At 58.2% G+C, this 16,458-nt stretch overlaps 6 protein-coding genes across 6 annotated transcripts; 3 read left to right on the forward strand and 3 right to left on the reverse strand.

Annotated features, from left to right (window-relative positions):
* Positions 1–140: 140 nt before the first annotated feature.
* Positions 141–2,194, reverse strand: SCHCODRAFT_02628448 (aromatic compound dioxygenase). The gene is made up of 10 exons (XM_050345472.1): positions 1,781–2,194; positions 1,684–1,727; positions 1,603–1,627; positions 1,424–1,547; positions 1,076–1,317; positions 963–1,006; positions 814–907; positions 648–751; positions 309–542; positions 141–255 (listed from the first exon to the last, which is right to left on the reverse strand). Exons 1-10 carry the CDS (start codon positions 2,008–2,010, stop codon positions 242–244), a joined length of 1,155 nt encoding a protein of 384 aa, XP_050199560.1. The 5' UTR covers positions 2,011–2,194; the 3' UTR covers positions 141–241.
* Positions 2,195–5,198: 3,004 nt separating this feature from the next.
* SCHCODRAFT_02628451 (general substrate transporter) lies at positions 5,199–7,318 on the forward strand. The gene is made up of 5 exons (XM_003031397.3): positions 5,199–5,364; positions 5,422–5,434; positions 5,493–5,512; positions 5,568–6,480; positions 6,536–7,318. The coding sequence occupies exons 1-5, from the start codon at positions 5,283–5,285 to the stop codon at positions 7,080–7,082; spliced, it is 1,575 nt and encodes a 524-aa protein (XP_003031443.1). The 5' UTR covers positions 5,199–5,282; the 3' UTR covers positions 7,083–7,318.
* Positions 7,319–7,859: 541 nt separating this feature from the next.
* SCHCODRAFT_02628453 (uncharacterized protein) lies at positions 7,860–10,453 on the forward strand. The gene is made up of 5 exons (XM_003031396.2): positions 7,860–7,909; positions 7,961–8,141; positions 8,190–8,989; positions 9,039–9,825; positions 9,877–10,453. The coding sequence occupies exons 1-5, from the start codon at positions 7,879–7,881 to the stop codon at positions 10,334–10,336; spliced, it is 2,259 nt and encodes a 752-aa protein (XP_003031442.1). The 5' UTR covers positions 7,860–7,878; the 3' UTR covers positions 10,337–10,453.
* Positions 10,454–11,182: 729 nt separating this feature from the next.
* Positions 11,183–11,981, reverse strand: SCHCODRAFT_02313241 (uncharacterized protein). The gene has a single exon (XM_050342343.1). It carries the CDS (start codon positions 11,887–11,889, stop codon positions 11,311–11,313), a length of 579 nt encoding a protein of 192 aa, XP_050199561.1. The 5' UTR covers positions 11,890–11,981; the 3' UTR covers positions 11,183–11,310.
* Positions 11,982–12,073: 92 nt separating this feature from the next.
* SCHCODRAFT_02668609 (uncharacterized protein) lies at positions 12,074–13,230 on the reverse strand (the record flags this gene model as incomplete). Its single annotated transcript, XM_050346595.1, has 2 exons — positions 12,074–12,339; positions 13,212–13,230. 2 exons carry the CDS (start codon positions 13,228–13,230, stop codon positions 12,074–12,076), a joined length of 285 nt encoding a protein of 94 aa, XP_050199562.1.
* A 672-nt stretch (positions 13,231–13,902) lies between these two features.
* Positions 13,903–15,132, forward strand: SCHCODRAFT_02313326 (uncharacterized protein). The gene is made up of 2 exons (XM_050342344.1): positions 13,903–14,030; positions 14,078–15,132. The coding sequence occupies exon 2, from the start codon at positions 14,263–14,265 to the stop codon at positions 15,001–15,003; it is 741 nt and encodes a 246-aa protein (XP_050199563.1). The 5' UTR covers positions 13,903–14,030; positions 14,078–14,262; the 3' UTR covers positions 15,004–15,132.
* The last annotated feature ends 1,326 nt before the right edge of the window (positions 15,133–16,458 follow it).

The raw sequence follows: 16,458 nt of genomic DNA on the forward strand, positions 1-16,458 counted from the left end.
TTACTCGCGCGAGATGAGGACGAAAGCCGATGGGTAGATAGGGCTGATAACAGTCATCAGGGCGGTACAGGTAATTGCGCGACAGTCGTAGCGCGATCATGGCATGAAAGACCGTCATAGCCTCCCATTCGAAGTTGAGAGACTTGCTCAAAACCCATGTGATTAGATTGCTTTTACACGAAGATCCCATGTTCATCTAGATTGCAGCCGCCCGGTCCATTTCCGGTAGCTTGAGAAGGGCTTAGTTGGCAGCAGCTGTTCGGAAGTTGTCAGATTGTATCGCAGGCCAGAACAACCTCTCGACGCACCTGTCTCTCCGCTCTCCAAAGCGCTGGTCGACGCAAATGGAAGGAGGCCCTCCTCGAGGTACTCCGCCACGTTGAAGCTCGAGTACTGCGTCGAGAGCTCGGGGCTGGTGTAGCTGGTGTTGACAGCGACGGTGATGCTGCCGATCAAACCATCCTCGAGGTTGTCACCGACCCAGGTGATGGCCATCTCAGCGTCGTAGCCCGTGGCGCTCTGGTAAGGGTACCACTGGTCGTCTAAGGGTGTGGGAGTCAGTACATGTCTTTGAATAGGGTGAATACGAGGATAGAGGAAGGCAGGGAGGGGGGTGGAGAGAAGGAGAGACGAAGATCGAGACACACCCTCATTCGCAACAGCGTCCTCCCAGGAGATGGTGTTCGACGTGTACGGGTCGACCTGGCGGACGGCGTCCATGGTGTCGGCGTCGAAGAAGAATTGGCCAGTGCTAGACAGGGCGCCGTCAGTCAGCTCAAAGACATCGACGACGTAAAGACCCAGTGAACGTACTGCTGCGCGCTCGAGTTTGCGACGAAGGTGCCGTTCTCGGCGATGTAGCCCTCGGGATAGACCTTGATGTGAAAGTGGACGGCGCGGCCGGAGTCTGGCGAGGGTTATGTCAGAGTCATGTTCTTAGCATGCAATGGATAGCGACTTACACCACCCAGGGACGATCGTGTACGCTGTGAGGTGACCGTTCTCGCTAGAGATCAGTCAGCATCAACCTTTGTGCACGCCTCCTTCGCCGATTGATCAAGGCATTGCCGCTCACTCAGTCGGATACACCGCCCTCAAGAACGTCTCGTTGTCCTCCATCGTTGTGTTCAAGAATGCGCCCGCCGCAGGGTCGTCCGCGCCCGAGTACGGGCCGAGGGTGGAGGTGGCGACCTCCGTGGTGCTGGGGAAGCCCGAGCCAGCGCCGCCGGAGCCGGAAGGCGGGGTGCCGCCACCGCTACCGCCGCCAGTACCGACGGTGGAAGAGGCGTAGTGTGCGTATTGGCCGGTGGAGTTGCACTGAGTGAGGAGGTTAGGGACGAACTGAGATAGAGGGTGAGGAGAGATGGTATGTAGAGGAATAGATCTTGATGGAGAATAGAAGAGGGTAAGAAAACAAACGCACCTGCCACATGTCGATCCAGTAGTTTGAAAGGGGCTCGCAGTTGTTGATGTCGATGAAGTCGACGGAGATCTCGAGGGGAACACCGGCTTGGTCCTCGGTCATGTTCTGGCGTACAATCTCACCGCTGACCGCAGCATGAGTACTACGAGGACGCATGTGCGATACTGAGTTGAGCTCACAGAACGTGGTAGGGACCCTGCGTGACTGCAGGATGTTAGCTTCACTTCTCGAAATAGAGTAAGCTGATAGGAAAGACATACCCTCCGGCGTCACCAAGCAAGTGCTATCCTGGTTCGTCGACCGCCTGTGGTGGACAAAACTCAGATACCATCGTTGCAGAGAACGCATAGGACGTACTTTGGGTGGATCTTCACATTCGACCCTTCCAGCCCGCGCCTCGCGAGCACCGTGTTCATCGCCTCCTCTGCGCGCTTAGCACGCTTGTGGGCGAGGGCGCTGCCGCAGCGGCGCTCGAGCGTGTCGCGCGCCTCGAGATTGTCGCGCTTCCAGGTGAGGGGAGCGGGCCCAGCATGCGCGGCGACGAGACCGACGAGGGAGGCGGTGGAGAGGACGGAGGTGAACTTCATGGTGAGCGGTAGAAGGGTGGGATCGAGAAGCTACGAAGTATATGACGATGTACAGGAGGAGGCGCGAGCAGATCACAGGACGTGAAGAAGACTAGACGCCGAAGGTGAATGGACGCGGGAACGTCGGGATGGGTACTGAGTACTGTGGAGAAGGCGAAGCAGAGTGGGTTATATAGCCTCGTCGGCTGCGCCTGTAAGCAGCGACCAATCGCGGGAAGGGCCATATGTAAGTCTTCTGTCGCCGGTGTGTCTCCAGGATGGGAGGGCGACAGGCGTATGCGGGTGCGACCGATGGGTCGCACTCTCGCGTAGTGGCGGCCAATGGGAGGAGGGCAATTTGGGAGATGGAGTAGGTGGGGTGAGTGAAGGAAGAGCATTCGAGCAGGGATTGACTTTGGAGTGGCAGACGATGTAGGAAGTAGCATCCCTATCCCGAGAAGTTCGACGCAATCATTCCGACATGAAAATCTGGTGAATTTTGATTAAGTCGGGGACGCCGTGCCATCGCTGACCGCAGTATGGGCATGTTCGCATCGTCTCAGGCTATGCTCGCAGGTGCAGAGTAACTTTTAGGGACATGAACGCGCCAAGACCAAGAGATGCGCTTCATCTGAATGGAAGTCCGGAGGAAGGCCAGAAGCCTCCGCCCGGGCCGATCACGCGGACAGATATTGACGAACTCCATTTGGTCGTTCCTTCCTCTTTCCCTCCCACCATCTTGTCTTAATATTTGTGCCACGCCTTGTTCCTTGATACACACATCCTTCAGGCATTTCGCCCTACTATCTCATACGTCTTGAAAGATGGCTAAGTTCGACGCAGTTGCCTGAGTACTTTTGTGGCCCGGTCAGAGGACGACGTGAGGGCTGGCTCGAGCAGACCTCTCTCCCGCGACTGGGTGCGTTCAGGTATCTTGCAACTGCGCTGGGAAGCTAGAAATGGAGGGTGAGGGATGGCTTGCCTCTGGGGCATAATATTGAGGGGGCAAAGTACTTAGGCGTCGTCGTTCCCCAGTGTACATTGCGCCACTGTCGAGCTTGTTCACCCTACGTCAAAGGTTGTTTATCGATCAAAGTCGGTACACGCACAAATACATAGCGGCAGCAGAGACAGGAGCGCCTACGAGGCAGGGTGGTCGGTGAAGGAGATGGAATTGAACAGGAGAGGAAGCAGACGGGCTCGCTCGGATCGAACTAGCCCTCGCCCTCATCACTTCTGGCCGCTTGTGGTCGCGACGAATGTACTCAATTAGCAACACCGTCAGCGCAAGGACAGCGCAGGAGAGCACCGGTGCCAGGTGGTGGTGGCGGGGGCGGTGAATGTGCGTGAGATCGTGGATTCTTCCATTTATGGTCCGCTGAAAGGTCGATATCATTTCAGATCCCGCATCCGAATACACCTTGAAGCTGTTAACTTCTCCAAGCTGTTGCGGTATAATTGACCCATAAGCTATTGCGCCACACCTCTGCACAGCAGTCCATACAAGTATATAAGCCAACGGCCATCGACAGAAAAGTTCCCATCGCCAGCGACGTGGACGACGGACAACATCGACAAGGACCGTAGACGACTTGGTAAAGGCGGCGACTTCGACTGGCGACCCGCAGGGCCTGTGCGTTGCAATCGTCGAGACCGCACCCAACTCGCTATGTGGTATACGTTGGGCGGTCGGCTGGCGGCGACGGCAGGTCCGAGTCCCGCGCTCTCGAGCATCGGCGGTGCGCACGTCCTTCTTCTTCCGGCGCGACATGTATGCTCATCATCGATTCTGTGGTCTCTCACCACTTCCTCGCATCGCCACCAACAGACGACAGGCGGCTTCGACCGGGGTGGCCACATCGACTGCGGGGCCTGCGTGTTGCAATCGTCGAGACCGCACCCAACTCGCTGGATGCTATTGCTTGGGCGGTCTGCTGGCGGTGACAGCAGGCTCCCGTCCGACAGGCGCTCATTGGCGCCGGAGGTGCGTATCTTCTCGTTTATCTTGACTTGTATACTTATCCCATGGTAGAATCCCTTTCGCGGCTTCCTCCTTCCATGACTTCGCCCGTATACTACTTATAACTTCGGCGCCATTCTCCTCATCAATTCGCCTTGGCGCATGCTCGACTGGCGTCTCACTATCGACTGCGCTATGGCTCTCGGTCCTCAATTGCGTTCTCAGTCTCGACCCTCGATTGCCGCTCTCTATCTCGACCCTCGCCGTGGCGGCTCAGTCGGGAGCCCGTGTGCGTTCGAATCGCAGTCACGCCATCTTCTACGTCTCTTCCCCGCAGGTCCTCTGTACACGCTGTGGACCAGCTGTGGTGTTGCAGTATATGCATTCGCAGCAGGTCACGTGATCGCACTTTCAATGAACCCGAAGTTTCTCCGCGCCTCTCGCCTTTGACCAAGCAATCTATTGTGAGGGCTTATTCTCATCTAGTCCAGTATCGATTAACCTCAGAGCGCTCTCGAACAACACACAGACCATTTTAACAGAATATGCCCTTCTCTGGCGCTGGTAGTTCTGTTGGAACCTTTAATTCCACATACATCACTGTAAGCGAGTGGAAACCTCTTCGACTTCAACTATGTACTACTGACAACCCAAGCTTTCGGTCGTCGGACTTTCCTCGGTAAAATGCCTGAAGCTCGCCCTACCCAAATATCTGTCCGCAGAGTTACTAGCACCTGCTACATAGACTCAATCCGGGCTATTCCAGCTTCCATCCTTCTGCGCAGCACATCTCTACACGTACTTCTTACCTCAATCCCTCGTCGAGAGTGCGGAGGGTGCAGGGAATGGGAGGCAGGTGGCCCGCGCAGGTACGCGCATATAGGAATTAGATGCCCGGTCCGATCCCCGAGCAGCATTTCGATAACGCCCGTCCGCCGTCTCATGTCTCTCCCGGGCCATCCTCACATCCTCTGACCCTATCGCAGGCTTCAAGGTCCAATAAGCCGTGCAATCCCAGGAAGTTCCCGCAAAGTCGCTACACCCCACACCCCGGTCACTCAAAGCACCTGCACCTTCTCCATCAGCCATGGTCTTCCAGCCGGGTCGACCGCAGGTCCCCCACTCTGTTCCCCGCGGCACGACCCTAGCACGGGGGATCGGTTATAGGGATACCCCTGAGCATGGTATCGTCGAGGTTGACACCAGATTAGGTGATAGGGCATGCGGGGGCACATAAAAATGCTGCGCTCGAGGGTTCTCCTCTTTTGCCCTCCTTCCCCCTTGCTGAGGAGTCCTTGCGGCTGCTTGTTGCGCTCGGAACGAGGCAGCTAGAATGACCAGCTACGCTACGAAGATACGCCAGGCTCTGCACGTCCCGCGCTATGCGCGGTGCGTATGCTTCGCCTCGCTCGCTGGTGCGTAACCCTTCAGTTCGACACGATGAGAGTTGCGTGCTGATGAGGTCTGCGCAGCCTACGTCTTCGGGTACGATTGTAGACCCTCTTGCTCGTGAACTTGCAGGCTGACCGTCAGTGCATGACAGGTTCGACACAGGCTCGATCGGTACGTCGCGATCGCGTTCCCCCACTACACGAGCTGACCTTGCTTCCCTATGCAGGCCCCATAACACTTATGGATGACTTCAGCAAGACGTTCGGCGACCTATCCTCCATCGTCCAGGGTCTCTTCGTCTCCGCCGTTCTCATCCCCGCTGCCATCACCTCCTTTGGCGCGGGCTCTATCGCCGACCGCATCTCGCGCACGCACGCCATCTCCCTGGGATGCGCCGTCTACGGCATGGGCTCCCTCCTCTGCTCCGTCGCGGGCATCAACATGTCGCAGCACTCCGCGCTCGCCATGATCTTCGTCGGCCGCTGCGTCTCGGGCATCGGCGAGGGCATCTTCCTCTCCGCCGTGACCGTGTACGGGATCGAGGTCGCCCCGCGCAAGCTGCGCGGCCGCGTCGGCTGCATCATGCAGCTCTTCATCTCGACGGGGATCATGATCGGGTACTTTGTGTGCTACGGCTCCCTGAACATCGTCGGCTCGCTGTCGTGGAGGCTGCCCTGGATCCTGCAGTGCCTAACGTGCTTGGTGTGCGCCGTCGGCGTGCGCTTCCTGCCGCACTCGCCGCGGTGGCTGCTGCATGTTGGGAGGCGGGAGGAGGCCGTGCGCGCGATGCATCGGCTTGATCTGAGCAAGGACGAGTTCATCTCGCTGGCGGCGAGCGAGGAGGAGGAGAAGGCGCAGCAGGAGGCGGCGAGGGAGAAGGCGCGGCGCGGCGGGCTGAAGCACCATATCGCGCAGTTCAAGGAGGCCTTTGCGCCCGGTCTGCGTGGGCGGACGACGATGGCTCTGTTCATGCTGTCCGTGCAGCAGTTGGCCGGGATTGACGGCGTGCTGTACTATGCGCCGGTTCTGTTCCGCCAGGCCGGGCTATCGTCCTCCAGCGCTTCGTTCTTGGCCTCTGGTGTGACGGGTATCGTCAACGTCGTGTTCACCATCTTCGGGCAGATAGTGTCTGACAAGTGGTAAGTGTCCGGCCTGTCCCCCTGCTCGTCCGCTCTGCTCACTCACCACCCGCAGGGGCCGGCGCCCATCCCTCATCTGGGGCGGCACCATCATGGCGACCGCCATGACCCTCATCGGCATCCTCTACTCCCTCCCCAACCTCTCCCAGGCCGGCAACTACGCCGTCATCGCCCTCATCTTCGTCTACTTCATCCCCTTCGTCGTCACTTGGGCCACCCTCATGCGCATCTGGGTGTCCGAGGCGCAGCCCGTCCAAACTCGCGCATCCGTCTCCTCCCTCGCGTACACGACGAACTGGTTGTCGAACTGGGTGATCGCGTTCACGACGCCGATGTTCTTGGATAAGTATCCGAGCGGGCCCTACTTCTTGTGGGCGGCGTGTACGTGGATGGCGGTGGCGGTGTTTGCGGTGTGGTTGCCGGAGACGAAGGGGCGGAATGTCGATCTGGCGGGGCAGGCGGGGGGTCTGAAGGTGCAGGTGGGGATTCCGGGGCTGAGGAGGAGGCGTGCTGAGCAGGAGAAGACATCGACACCGACGTCGACGCCGCGAGATGCGGATGAGCGCGCTGGCCAGCACGAAGATGTCGAGGAGATCGTTTGAAGGATCCGGGCTGCACGACTTACGCGGCCTGTTTGAGCTGCGCACCTCACGACTATTAACGAGCATAAAAAGAAATCCGGTAATTGGTGGTATCCCGATGGCTGACAATAGACTGTAGACCCCACATGTATGCATAGACCACTTGTAGACGATTGCGCAGAGCGCAGAGATGTATCATGTATGTGTATGTATCCGTACAGTACATCTCAAGCCATAGACTTGCTTTTGAAAGTTGACCGAGCGTTTGATTCATCCAGAACAGCAACTTCACTAGTCGAGAATATTGAGAAGGGCGAAGTCCTGCATCGGAGGACGGACCGCAAACTGCCGGTGGATACTTTGACACAACTGTTCTTCTCTTCCCCTTCCTTCCCTCCTTCCTTCCTTCCACCACCATCGCTGCCGCCAATCCTCTGGGAGAGCCACAAAGGAAGAGACACATGAAAGGATGGCGGTCGCTCGCCTGAAGCATCACGCAATGCAAGTCCTCGCGACATGTTTTACACCTCCCATGGTGGTTCCCCTACAACGCGCCGACGTGATGCGCCGACGATGCGATTTCCCCCTTTCTCCCTTCCCTGCCGTACCTTTCATCATGGTATGCGTTTCCTTTCTGCGCATGTTCTGTCTTTAGTCGACGCACCTTCTGTACGCGCCAATGTCTTCAAACGCGACGTGACTGCGTGACCGATCGCGTTTTCCGGGGTCTCGGTTCGATTTGCAGTCAAGATTGCAGAGTTGACTCGACGATCGATTTGAGATCGCGAGGCTGTCTTCCTTCCCCTCATCCTGAACCATGGCGCCCCTCACCCACCCCTCTATCCGCGGTATGTGCAGAGTCTCAGGACCTTCTGGAGATGCTGATTCCCCCCTCGCAGATGGCTGGTTCAGCGAGATTTCCTCCCAGTGGCCGGGTCAGGCTATGACCTTGCAAGTCAACAAAATTCTCCACGTCGAGAAGTCCCTCTACCAGGACGTCCTCGTGTTTGAGTCGGCTACCTACGGGAATGTCCTCGTTCTCGACGGTGTCATCCAGTGCACGGAGAGGGATGAGTTCTCGTATGTCGAATGCTTATCGTCCAATACCGCCAGCTCACGCTTTCCCAGCTACCAGGAGATGATTGCCCACCTCCCCCTCGCCAGCCACCCCAAACCGAAGAAGGTCCTTGTCATCGGTGGTGGTGACGGTGGTGTCGTCCGTGAGGTCCTCAAGCACGAGTCCGTCGAGGAGGTCGTCCTCTGCGACATCGACGAGGCTGTCATTCGTGTCTCGAAGCAATTCCTCCCCTACATGTCCTCCCTCCTCGAGTCGCCGAAGGTCCGCGTCTTCATCGGTGACGGCTTCAAGTTCCTCGCCGAGAACGAGTCGACCTACGACGTTATCATCACCGACTCCTCCGACCCCGTCGGCCCTGCGGAATCTCTCTTCCAGAAGCCGTACTTCCAGCTCCTCCACGATGCCCTCACCCCCGGCGGCCACATCTCGACGCAGGCCGAGTGCTTGTGGCTCCATACCCCCCTCATCGCCGAGCTGAAGAAGATGGCGGCCACGATCTTCCCCACCGTCGAGTATGCGTTCACCACCATCCCCACCTACCCCTCTGGCCAGATCGGCTTCATGGTGTGCGCGAAGGCCGCCGACCGCGACCTCAGCACGCCCCTCCGCCAGGTCAAGGGCAACATTTACTACAACGAGCAGGTGCACAAGGCTGCATTTGTGCTGCCCGAGTTCGGTCGCCAGATCTTGAAGGAGGGCACGAACCCGCTGCCTAAGTTTGGCCGTGAGGCGAAGGCGGTCTCGGCTGCGAACAAGCCGAAGCGGAAGGTACTCTTGCTCGGCAGTGGTTTCGTTGCCCTTCCCGCCGCGGAGTACGTGACGCGCGACCCCTCCAACGAGCTGACCATCGGTGCGTGGTCTGTGTCCTCGTATGCTTCCTTTTTGCTGATAGCCCACAGCTTGCCGCACGCTCGCCAGTGCGCAGTCCATGGCTGCCGGCCTTCCCTCCACCACCGCCATCTCGCTGGACGTCAACAACGAGGAGGCGCTCAACAAGGCCGTCGCTGAGCACGACCTCGTCATCTCCCTCATCCCCTACACCTTCCACGCCCAGGTCATCCAGGCCGCCATCAAGGGCAAGACGAACGTCGTGACGACCTCCTACGTCTCCCCCGCTATCCGCGCGCTCGAGCCCGAGATCAAGGCCGCCGGCATCGTCGTCATGAACGAGATCGGGCTCGACCCCGGCATCGACCACCTGTACGCGGTGAAGACGATCAGCGAGGTGCACGCAAAGGGCGGCAAGATCAAGAAGTTCCTCTCCTACTGCGGCGGCCTGCCCGCGCCTGAGTGCTGCGGGAATCCGCTCGGGTACAAGTTCTCGTGGTCGTCGCGCGGCGTGCTGCTCGCGCTCCTGAACAACGCGGCGTACATCGACGGCGGGAAGAAGGTGGAGGTGTCGGGGAAGGACTTGATGGGCCACGCGAAGCCGTATTACATCTCGCCGGCGTACGCGTATGTGGCGTACCCGAACCGCGACTCGACGCCGTTTAGGGAGTTCTATGGGATCCCGGAGGCGGAGACGTGCGTCCGCGGGACGCTGCGGTATCAGGGCTTCCCGGAGTTCGTGAAGGCGCTGGTGCAGACTGGGTGGCTTGACCAGGGCGAGAAGGACTGGCTCAAGGAGGGCTTGACCTGGGCGGAGATATATGCGAAGGCTTTGGGAACGGCCGACGCGAACGAGGCGTACGTTGTTTGGTTTCCCTTCACGTTTGCACCGCGCTGACCGTCTCGCAGGACCCTCGTGGCCAAGGTCAAGGAGCTCTGCCAGTTCCCCGACGAATCCGAGGCGACGCGCATCATCTCCGGCATGCGCTGGGTCGGCCTCTTCTCGAGCGAGCCCGCGCCTATCCGCGCCTCCAACCTCCTCGACACGCTCTGCGTTCGCCTCGAGAAGCTCATGGCTTACGAGCAGGGCGAGCGCGACCTCGTCATCCTCCAGCACAAGTTCGTCGTCGAGTGGGCGGACGGGAAGGAGGACACGCTCACGTCGACGCTCGAGGCGTACGGGAGCCCGATCGGGTACTCGGCGATGGCGCGCACCGTCGGTGTGCCCTGTGGGATTGCGGTGCAGTTGGTGCTGGACGGTGTGATCAACACGCCTGGTGTCATTGTGCCCTACACGCCGGAGATTTGCGACCCTATCCGGGAGGTGTTGGAGAAGGAGGGCTTGGGGCTGATTGAGCGGGTGCTGTAGGTGTATTTGGATATAGACGATCGGAACGGTGAGAGGGTAGGCAGCTTTGTATCAACTCTGTAAAGGCGCTGTATCTCTAGAGTACGGCTCCTCCAAAATTGATGTATTTTAGACGAACGTGTGGCACGTTGCCTCAAAGTACGCCATCTGCTCCAGATGGAGTTTATCGATTGCTTGCGTTCTTCGTATCGTCCTCGCCACGACTCCGAGATGACAGTCGCTGACGCGCGGTAGTGGAGGGGTATCTGTATTTTGCAAGGTTCAAAACAAGCGAGGCGAGTGGCGTCTCGGAGGCATAACCATGGCAAGAAAAGGGGAGCTGTCTTCGAGAGTCCAGAAGATTTCTCGTCTTCGTGTCCCATCAAGAGTCAACGTCGACCAGCACGCGAACGAGCCACAGCCTTGAGGGCAGCGCACGGAGGCAGGGGGCCGCATCGTCCGCGTGTTAATATTTGGTCCCGTCGGGGGCAAATATTGTACGGAGGCAAACCTTCGTGCCCGAGAACGCCACCGTAAATTCACTGCCCATCCCCCCTCGCGTCGTCGGGTTGCAGAAGGAAAGCAGGAACGGTGCCCGCACTGCGAGGTGTCGCATGGGCAATGGTGGCCATGGTAGTTCTTCCGTCCTACGTCTCGCGGCCATTGAATTTGAGGCTTTTTCTCGCTCTGGACCTGCTGCGCCGCGGCAGCGCAGTGCGTTTCTGTCTTGGCTTTGCATTGAGGCAGGAGAGTTGTGTCCAAGTTCCTATTGTTCCTGACGATGACCCGGGTGCAGAGGTTGCTAGTGTGTGAGGGGGAAGGAAGGGCTAATTCTCGTCACGAGCGACGTCACGAAGTTGAACTTCGTGACGTGACGGTATGCTCGGCGAACGCCGGATCACGGTTGATATTTCGCTGCACCCGACGAAGACGAATTGTTGCTGATTGCTGCCACAGCCGGTCTCAACTCCACAAATTAGCTGATGAAACGATTACTACCCGAGCGAAGCTTTGTATACGTCTACATACAGTGCAGCTGAGATGGGAATGTCGTGAACAGGCAGATCTTCCTGGGTAAAGAAGCCCTCGAGGCCGCCGAGCGGCGGGCCATAGCTGCAGCGTGACGGCAGCCGCGATACATTGACGCGGTGGCGGCAGCCGGAGTTCGAGGTGCGCGTAAGGCGCAGAAATGGATGCCGCCAAACCCTCCGTACCAGCTTTTGACAATGCATCGATCCTCGCCATCCAGGTACCAGTGAACAGAGGGCCTGGATCACCTTCACGCGTATCCCACCCTCGACGGCCGATTCGAAACCGCGCCGAAACCGCGCTCTGACGCTTCGCTGAGGCCTCCTGCTTGCATATCGATTGCCTGGAGGACATGAAGGGCTCCGTATGGCCAGCTGGCGGGCCCCGCAGAGGCGGCGATTGTGCGAGACTGCATCGATGCGGCTGATAATCGCAGATGATTGCCCCCGTGGACGACAAGGCGCGCCGAAAGCGGAAGGCCTTGTCAGGAAGGGGCAAGCGAGAGCTTCATGAAGCAGGACCTCCCATCCCAATTTCGTTGGCATAAGCTCGGGATACGGAGGGGACAGAGTTGGGTAGCATGCATGTGAGGGTCGCCGCAAGGCGTCGAAGGGCGCGAGAAGGCGACGTCGCGCAAGATCCGTGCGTTGGAGGGGAGGGGAAGGTTGGGGAAGGAAGACCAGGGGATCGCGGCAAGGCTGCCCGTCCCAGCATGATTCATCATCGTGCTCATGGTCGAGGCCTCGAAGAAGATTGGAAATCCACGCCCACGGGCTTGCAATCTCTTGAAATACGTCCGCGCACAACAGGCACGCTGTCCGTCGATGAGCACAGCAAGCAAGGGGCGAATAGCATTGCGACGGTTAACGATGCGTAGAGTAGTTCTTCGGGGCTTGGGCTGCGACAGGGTGTCGTGGGGGACGCCTGAGGCGCGCGTATAGGCAGCGATGCGTACGCGGTATGTAGAGCACGAACGGTTTCGGGGGCAGGAGCAACTAGAATACAGCAGTAATAAATGAAGTGCGGATCTGCCGACACGGCGGCCATGAGAAAGACGAACGGGGCTGGCGACCAGGGCGGATGAGCGAAGGAGCTGGTCGGGTCCTGAGCGGATCGTGCGCCCTCGTAGGCCGGGACACGTTCGCTGGGAGCGGCCACGCCAGCGTTATGATGTCGAGAGGATACGAGATTTGACGGTTATAGATGATAATATATGTTGACGCTGTATAGTATGAGGCGGAATCGCGGCCAGCTCAGCTCTTGTGCTGAAAGAAAAGATGAGAAGAAGGAGGGCAGGGATGGAATACGCGGCGTACCCAAGACCTGCGCGACCCCGATGTATTACAAGGTGGCTTATGGACGGGGTTGCCAATAATCCGGGTTCGGTGGCTGGGGACGATGTCAGACGCGGTGCGATCGGCGGGAGGTGAAAGGCAAGGTACCCGATTTGTGTGGTCTGCGCGATCTGCACGAGCGACGTTAGCGGAGGGTAGAAGGATGAGGTGCGCCGACAACTCACGTCCTACTATACAGATGTAGTTGTGCGAGTACCATCGGTTGTCGACCTTGTATGGTATGCAGGCATGTGCACCTGCCTCGTAGGTCGTTCCTTCCTTCCAAATCGCGGTGGTAGCGGGGACACCAGACGTGGCGCGTTCAATCGGCATCTAGTGCGGCAGTGACAGAGACGATGGGTGCAAAGAGAGGCGTCGGTGGGATCGATGTGGGTGCGAGGGCGTATTATACGGGAGGCGCGCTCTGGAGGCGGGATTATACGAGGCGGACGCGGGGAGCGAGATGGGAGTTTAGGACAAGACGCGGTGATAATAAATGAAAAGAAAAACAACCGGCATTTCTTATGCGGCACTGCCTGGCACAGCCGCCATGGCAACAACCCCATCGGTCCGGGTGCCGGACCTCGGAATCGGCGCCTCGGCGCCGGGACGTCACTCAACCTTCCATCATGTCGGTTCGCCTCACGTCATCGGCAAGAACAAAAGCACCAAAAATGCGGGCAAAAAGCTGATAGAGTGTGCTGTCGCTATGCCACTCGGCTAGTCGAGGGTGCTTTCTCTGACCGAGACACGTATTCTGCGAGCCAAGGGAAGATTTTCTTCAATTTCTTGTGTCATTGATGGGCCACGTTGCCGAGAAGACGGCGGGATTGGCAATAGAGTGTTCAGTTGCCTTTTAAGGTGCGTCGGATTTGTCCGATCCGGGGCATGTGGCGCTTGCAGGCTCGCGACGCGCGCCGCGTGCTGAGCGCGGATTTGCCAGCCATGAGGAGTGGCTGCCGGAGTCTGTGATCTTCCTCCAGTCAAGCGTCAAGCAAGCCGCCGCGACCATCGAGCACCCATGGAGAGCGTGATCCCCGCCGTCCCAATCAACACGGCGGCTCTTGTCGCGAAGATCGAAGCCCACACGGCCCAGCAGTGCCAGCTGGTTCCATGGTGGCAGGGTGCGTCCAGGTCTCACTTGACAAGCCTCCTACTTACCAGGCGCGCAGGCTCGCACCACATGGTACGAGAGCTCGCATCCGAGAAGTATAACCCACTCAAGCCGCCCTCCGCAGGTCTACCTAGCCACTCTTTTGCCTTCTTCCGAACGCTATGTCGTTCGCATTGACGCTCCTTGTTTCCGCCCCCTTGGGTCTGGCCTCACGCCGCCGAGCAAGATGCGCTCAGAGGTGCGTGGCACTCCTGCCAAGTCGGCCAACTGCTCACGTACTGCCAGATCGCCACGCTCAAATACGTGAGGCAACACTCCTCCGTCCCAGTACCCGATGTCACCTACCACAACCTCGATGACGAAGGCGAAGTTGGCGGAGAGTGGATGATGATGGAATACGTTCGTGCACATACCCCCACTCTCCCAGCCGTAGTAGGCCTGACGGTCCGCAGGTCCCCGGTGTGCCCCTCATGGAGAAATGGCCAAACATGACTCGGGAAGAGCGCGAGGAAATCTGTCTCAAGATTTCCCAGATATGGGGTCAACTACTATCAATGCGCTTCCCCTCCGTAGGCAGTCTCTACGAGGCGCCCTCTTCCGGCCCCGCGGACAGCACCGTCATTGTCGGCCCTACCACTTTTTATCCTTCCGCGAAGGCCAACCGGACAGCACCGCCCGACCCCTCAAGATGCGGGCCATTCACGTCTCTCAAGCAGTGGCTGCTTGCTATCGCGCGCCGCGATATGGCGTTCGGAGATCCAGAGCCGCTGTCGGAAGTACATCGCGAGCGCATGGCCGCCGTTGTATCCGACATCGAGTCTGCCCCGCCGTCCCTCTTTGGCGATGAACAGACACGAGACGACACCACCTCCGCCATCGTTCTCGAGCACATCGACCTCATGCCTCACAACGTGCTCGTGCGCCCGGACGCACCAACGGACGTCCTCGCTATCATCGATTGGGAGGGCGCTCGGACGGTCCCCCTCTGGGCGGTGCAGCCCATGTTCTTGGAGCAGGACCTGGAAGGGTATAAGGAGTACGTCGCGCTCATCAAACGTGCCCTCAGTGAGCTCGTCCCGCAATGGGAGGTGGCGCAGAACGGGGAAGAGTGCCGAGAAGTGCGCCGCCTGTACCTCCGCGCGCGCTTAAGCCTCTTCGACCCAGCCACGTTCCACCCGGACGAGATCATCTGGTCGTTCAACCCCAACTAGGTTCGTGCGCACGCTCGCTCCCTGCACGCCGTTGCTCCCCGCGTTGTCTTTTGCATTAATCATATACATATTTGCTTGCATTCATATCATCATCTTTGGGCCCTGGGCTCCTTACGCTCCTTCGGATATGGACGGACCCGCACGCTGTATTGATAGAACCCTCTCGCTCACTCACCCACCGGCCCACTCGCCTTCACGTCGTACTCATCTACTGTATATAATGTACTTATTCCACGGACGCTCTCTGGGGCCGCTGCCTACCTACCTGTCGCGCGCCACGATGTTGTGGTGCGTATCGGCGACGATACGCACCTACTTACGGTAAATAACTCCCATGCCTGTCGTCGGACGATGCACGTAGTATTGACGATACTGTTGTCCATTTTTACCGTTTCTGGCGCGGTGGGCTGACGCGGATCGGGAAGTTTGGGTACAGTGAGTGGCCTCGAGGTGGGTAAATACCGACGCGGGGGTGGCGATAGTGACCATGCCTGCGATGGAATGGAGGAATGCAGGTCGCGCCACAGGTAAGCCGGTTCGGGAACGGCTCGAGCTAACGCTATGGAGCCTACAGTACTCGTGCGACCCATAGGCGCGTTGCCAGTTGGAGCTCGTTGCCACAAATGGTTGTCGGAAGTCTGCCAAGCGGTTCTGGGTTGGTGTATACCCCTCTTGTCCGTTCGTATGCTTCAACTCAACGTTTGTGTTCAGTATTTTCGTGGTTTTAACGGCGATGCGACATAGTACACTAACTTGCATGCTTCATTTGCCCACTCATCGACATCGGGTTTTAATTCTGCGTGAAGGGGATGGCTGATGACTAGCGGAAGGGTTTTCTCTCTCTCGCAGAAAGTGTCATCTATGGTGTTAGTTCATCTTCAAGGGTGTGTTCTGGTGCAACATCCGGCCATAAGTAGCATAAGCAGCATAAGTAGCAGGAAGAGCATGCCAAGTCACATAAACGTCAACAGTCACGTCACGCTTGTCCCGATATGGCAGGCCTTGTACTCAAATTCCCCTTAGCCACTGCTTTGCACATACCATCATTGGTGGTGGGCACCCGGCGTATCCGAGCCGGTCAGCTTGCACTTGTTTGGCGAAGGCTTTAAATGAACTTTCGACGGATTTTGTAGCCGCGCTCCATTGAGGTCTTCCGTGATATCCGGACACGACGGATCCAGGACTTGAATATATATCTCATTTTCTGGTGACGGGAATAGTTCGTCGAGGGAGTATGGCACGAGTAAAGGTATGAGGGGACTGAAGATAAATCTGGATGAAAAGATCCAGAGAACATATCCACTATCGCTGTCGCCAGAATCTTCCAAATGCCACAAACTTCATAGCCTGAAATTATTGGACATCATCGTGCACATACAATGTCAGCGCTAACGCCAGACTGTTACATAGCAAATACTGCCAAAAAAGGCAATCGCGCGCACGTGAACTGCTTGA

This window comes from Schizophyllum commune, assembly GCF_000143185.2.
Source record: "Schizophyllum commune H4-8 unplaced genomic scaffold SCHCOscaffold_7, whole genome shotgun sequence".
Taxonomy (NCBI): Eukaryota; Fungi; Basidiomycota; class Agaricomycetes; order Agaricales; family Schizophyllaceae; genus Schizophyllum; species Schizophyllum commune.

What these genes read in the sequence shown, in the direction of transcription:
- SCHCODRAFT_02628448 (XM_050345472.1), bottom strand. Translation starts at nt 2,010, where the DNA reads ATGAAGTTCACCTCCGTCCTCTCCACCGCCTCCCTCGTCGGTCTCGTC. An exon ending in ACTGGATCGACATGTGGCAG is followed by an intron (nt 1,318 to 1,423) that starts GTGCGTTTGTTT and finishes CTCCTCACTCAG; the next exon opens with TGCAACTCCACCGGCCAATA. An exon ending in CACGATCGTCCCTGGGTGGT is followed by an intron (nt 908 to 962) that starts GTAAGTCGCTAT and finishes AACCCTCGCCAG; the next exon opens with ACTCCGGCCGCGCCGTCCAC.
- SCHCODRAFT_02628451 (XM_003031397.3), top strand. Translation starts at nt 5,283, where the DNA reads ATGACCAGCTACGCTACGAAGATACGCCAGGCTCTGCACGTCCCGCGC. An exon ending in GTTCGACACAGGCTCGATCG is followed by an intron (nt 5,513 to 5,567) that starts GTACGTCGCGAT and finishes TTCCCTATGCAG; the next exon opens with GCCCCATAACACTTATGGAT. An exon ending in CAGATAGTGTCTGACAAGTG is followed by an intron (nt 6,481 to 6,535) that starts GTAAGTGTCCGG and finishes CACCACCCGCAG; the next exon opens with GGGCCGGCGCCCATCCCTCA.
- SCHCODRAFT_02628453 (XM_003031396.2), top strand. Translation starts at nt 7,879, where the DNA reads ATGGCGCCCCTCACCCACCCCTCTATCCGCG. An exon ending in CTCCAACGAGCTGACCATCG is followed by an intron (nt 8,990 to 9,038) that starts GTGCGTGGTCTG and finishes GATAGCCCACAG; the next exon opens with CTTGCCGCACGCTCGCCAGT. An exon ending in ACGGCCGACGCGAACGAGGC is followed by an intron (nt 9,826 to 9,876) that starts GTACGTTGTTTG and finishes ACCGTCTCGCAG; the next exon opens with GACCCTCGTGGCCAAGGTCA.
- SCHCODRAFT_02313241 (XM_050342343.1), bottom strand. Translation starts at nt 11,889, where the DNA reads ATGCCAACGAAATTGGGATGGGAGGTCCTGCTTCATGAAGCTCTCGCT.
- SCHCODRAFT_02313326 (XM_050342344.1), top strand. Translation starts at nt 14,263, where the DNA reads ATGGAGAAATGGCCAAACATGACTCGGGAAGAGCGCGAGGAAATCTGT.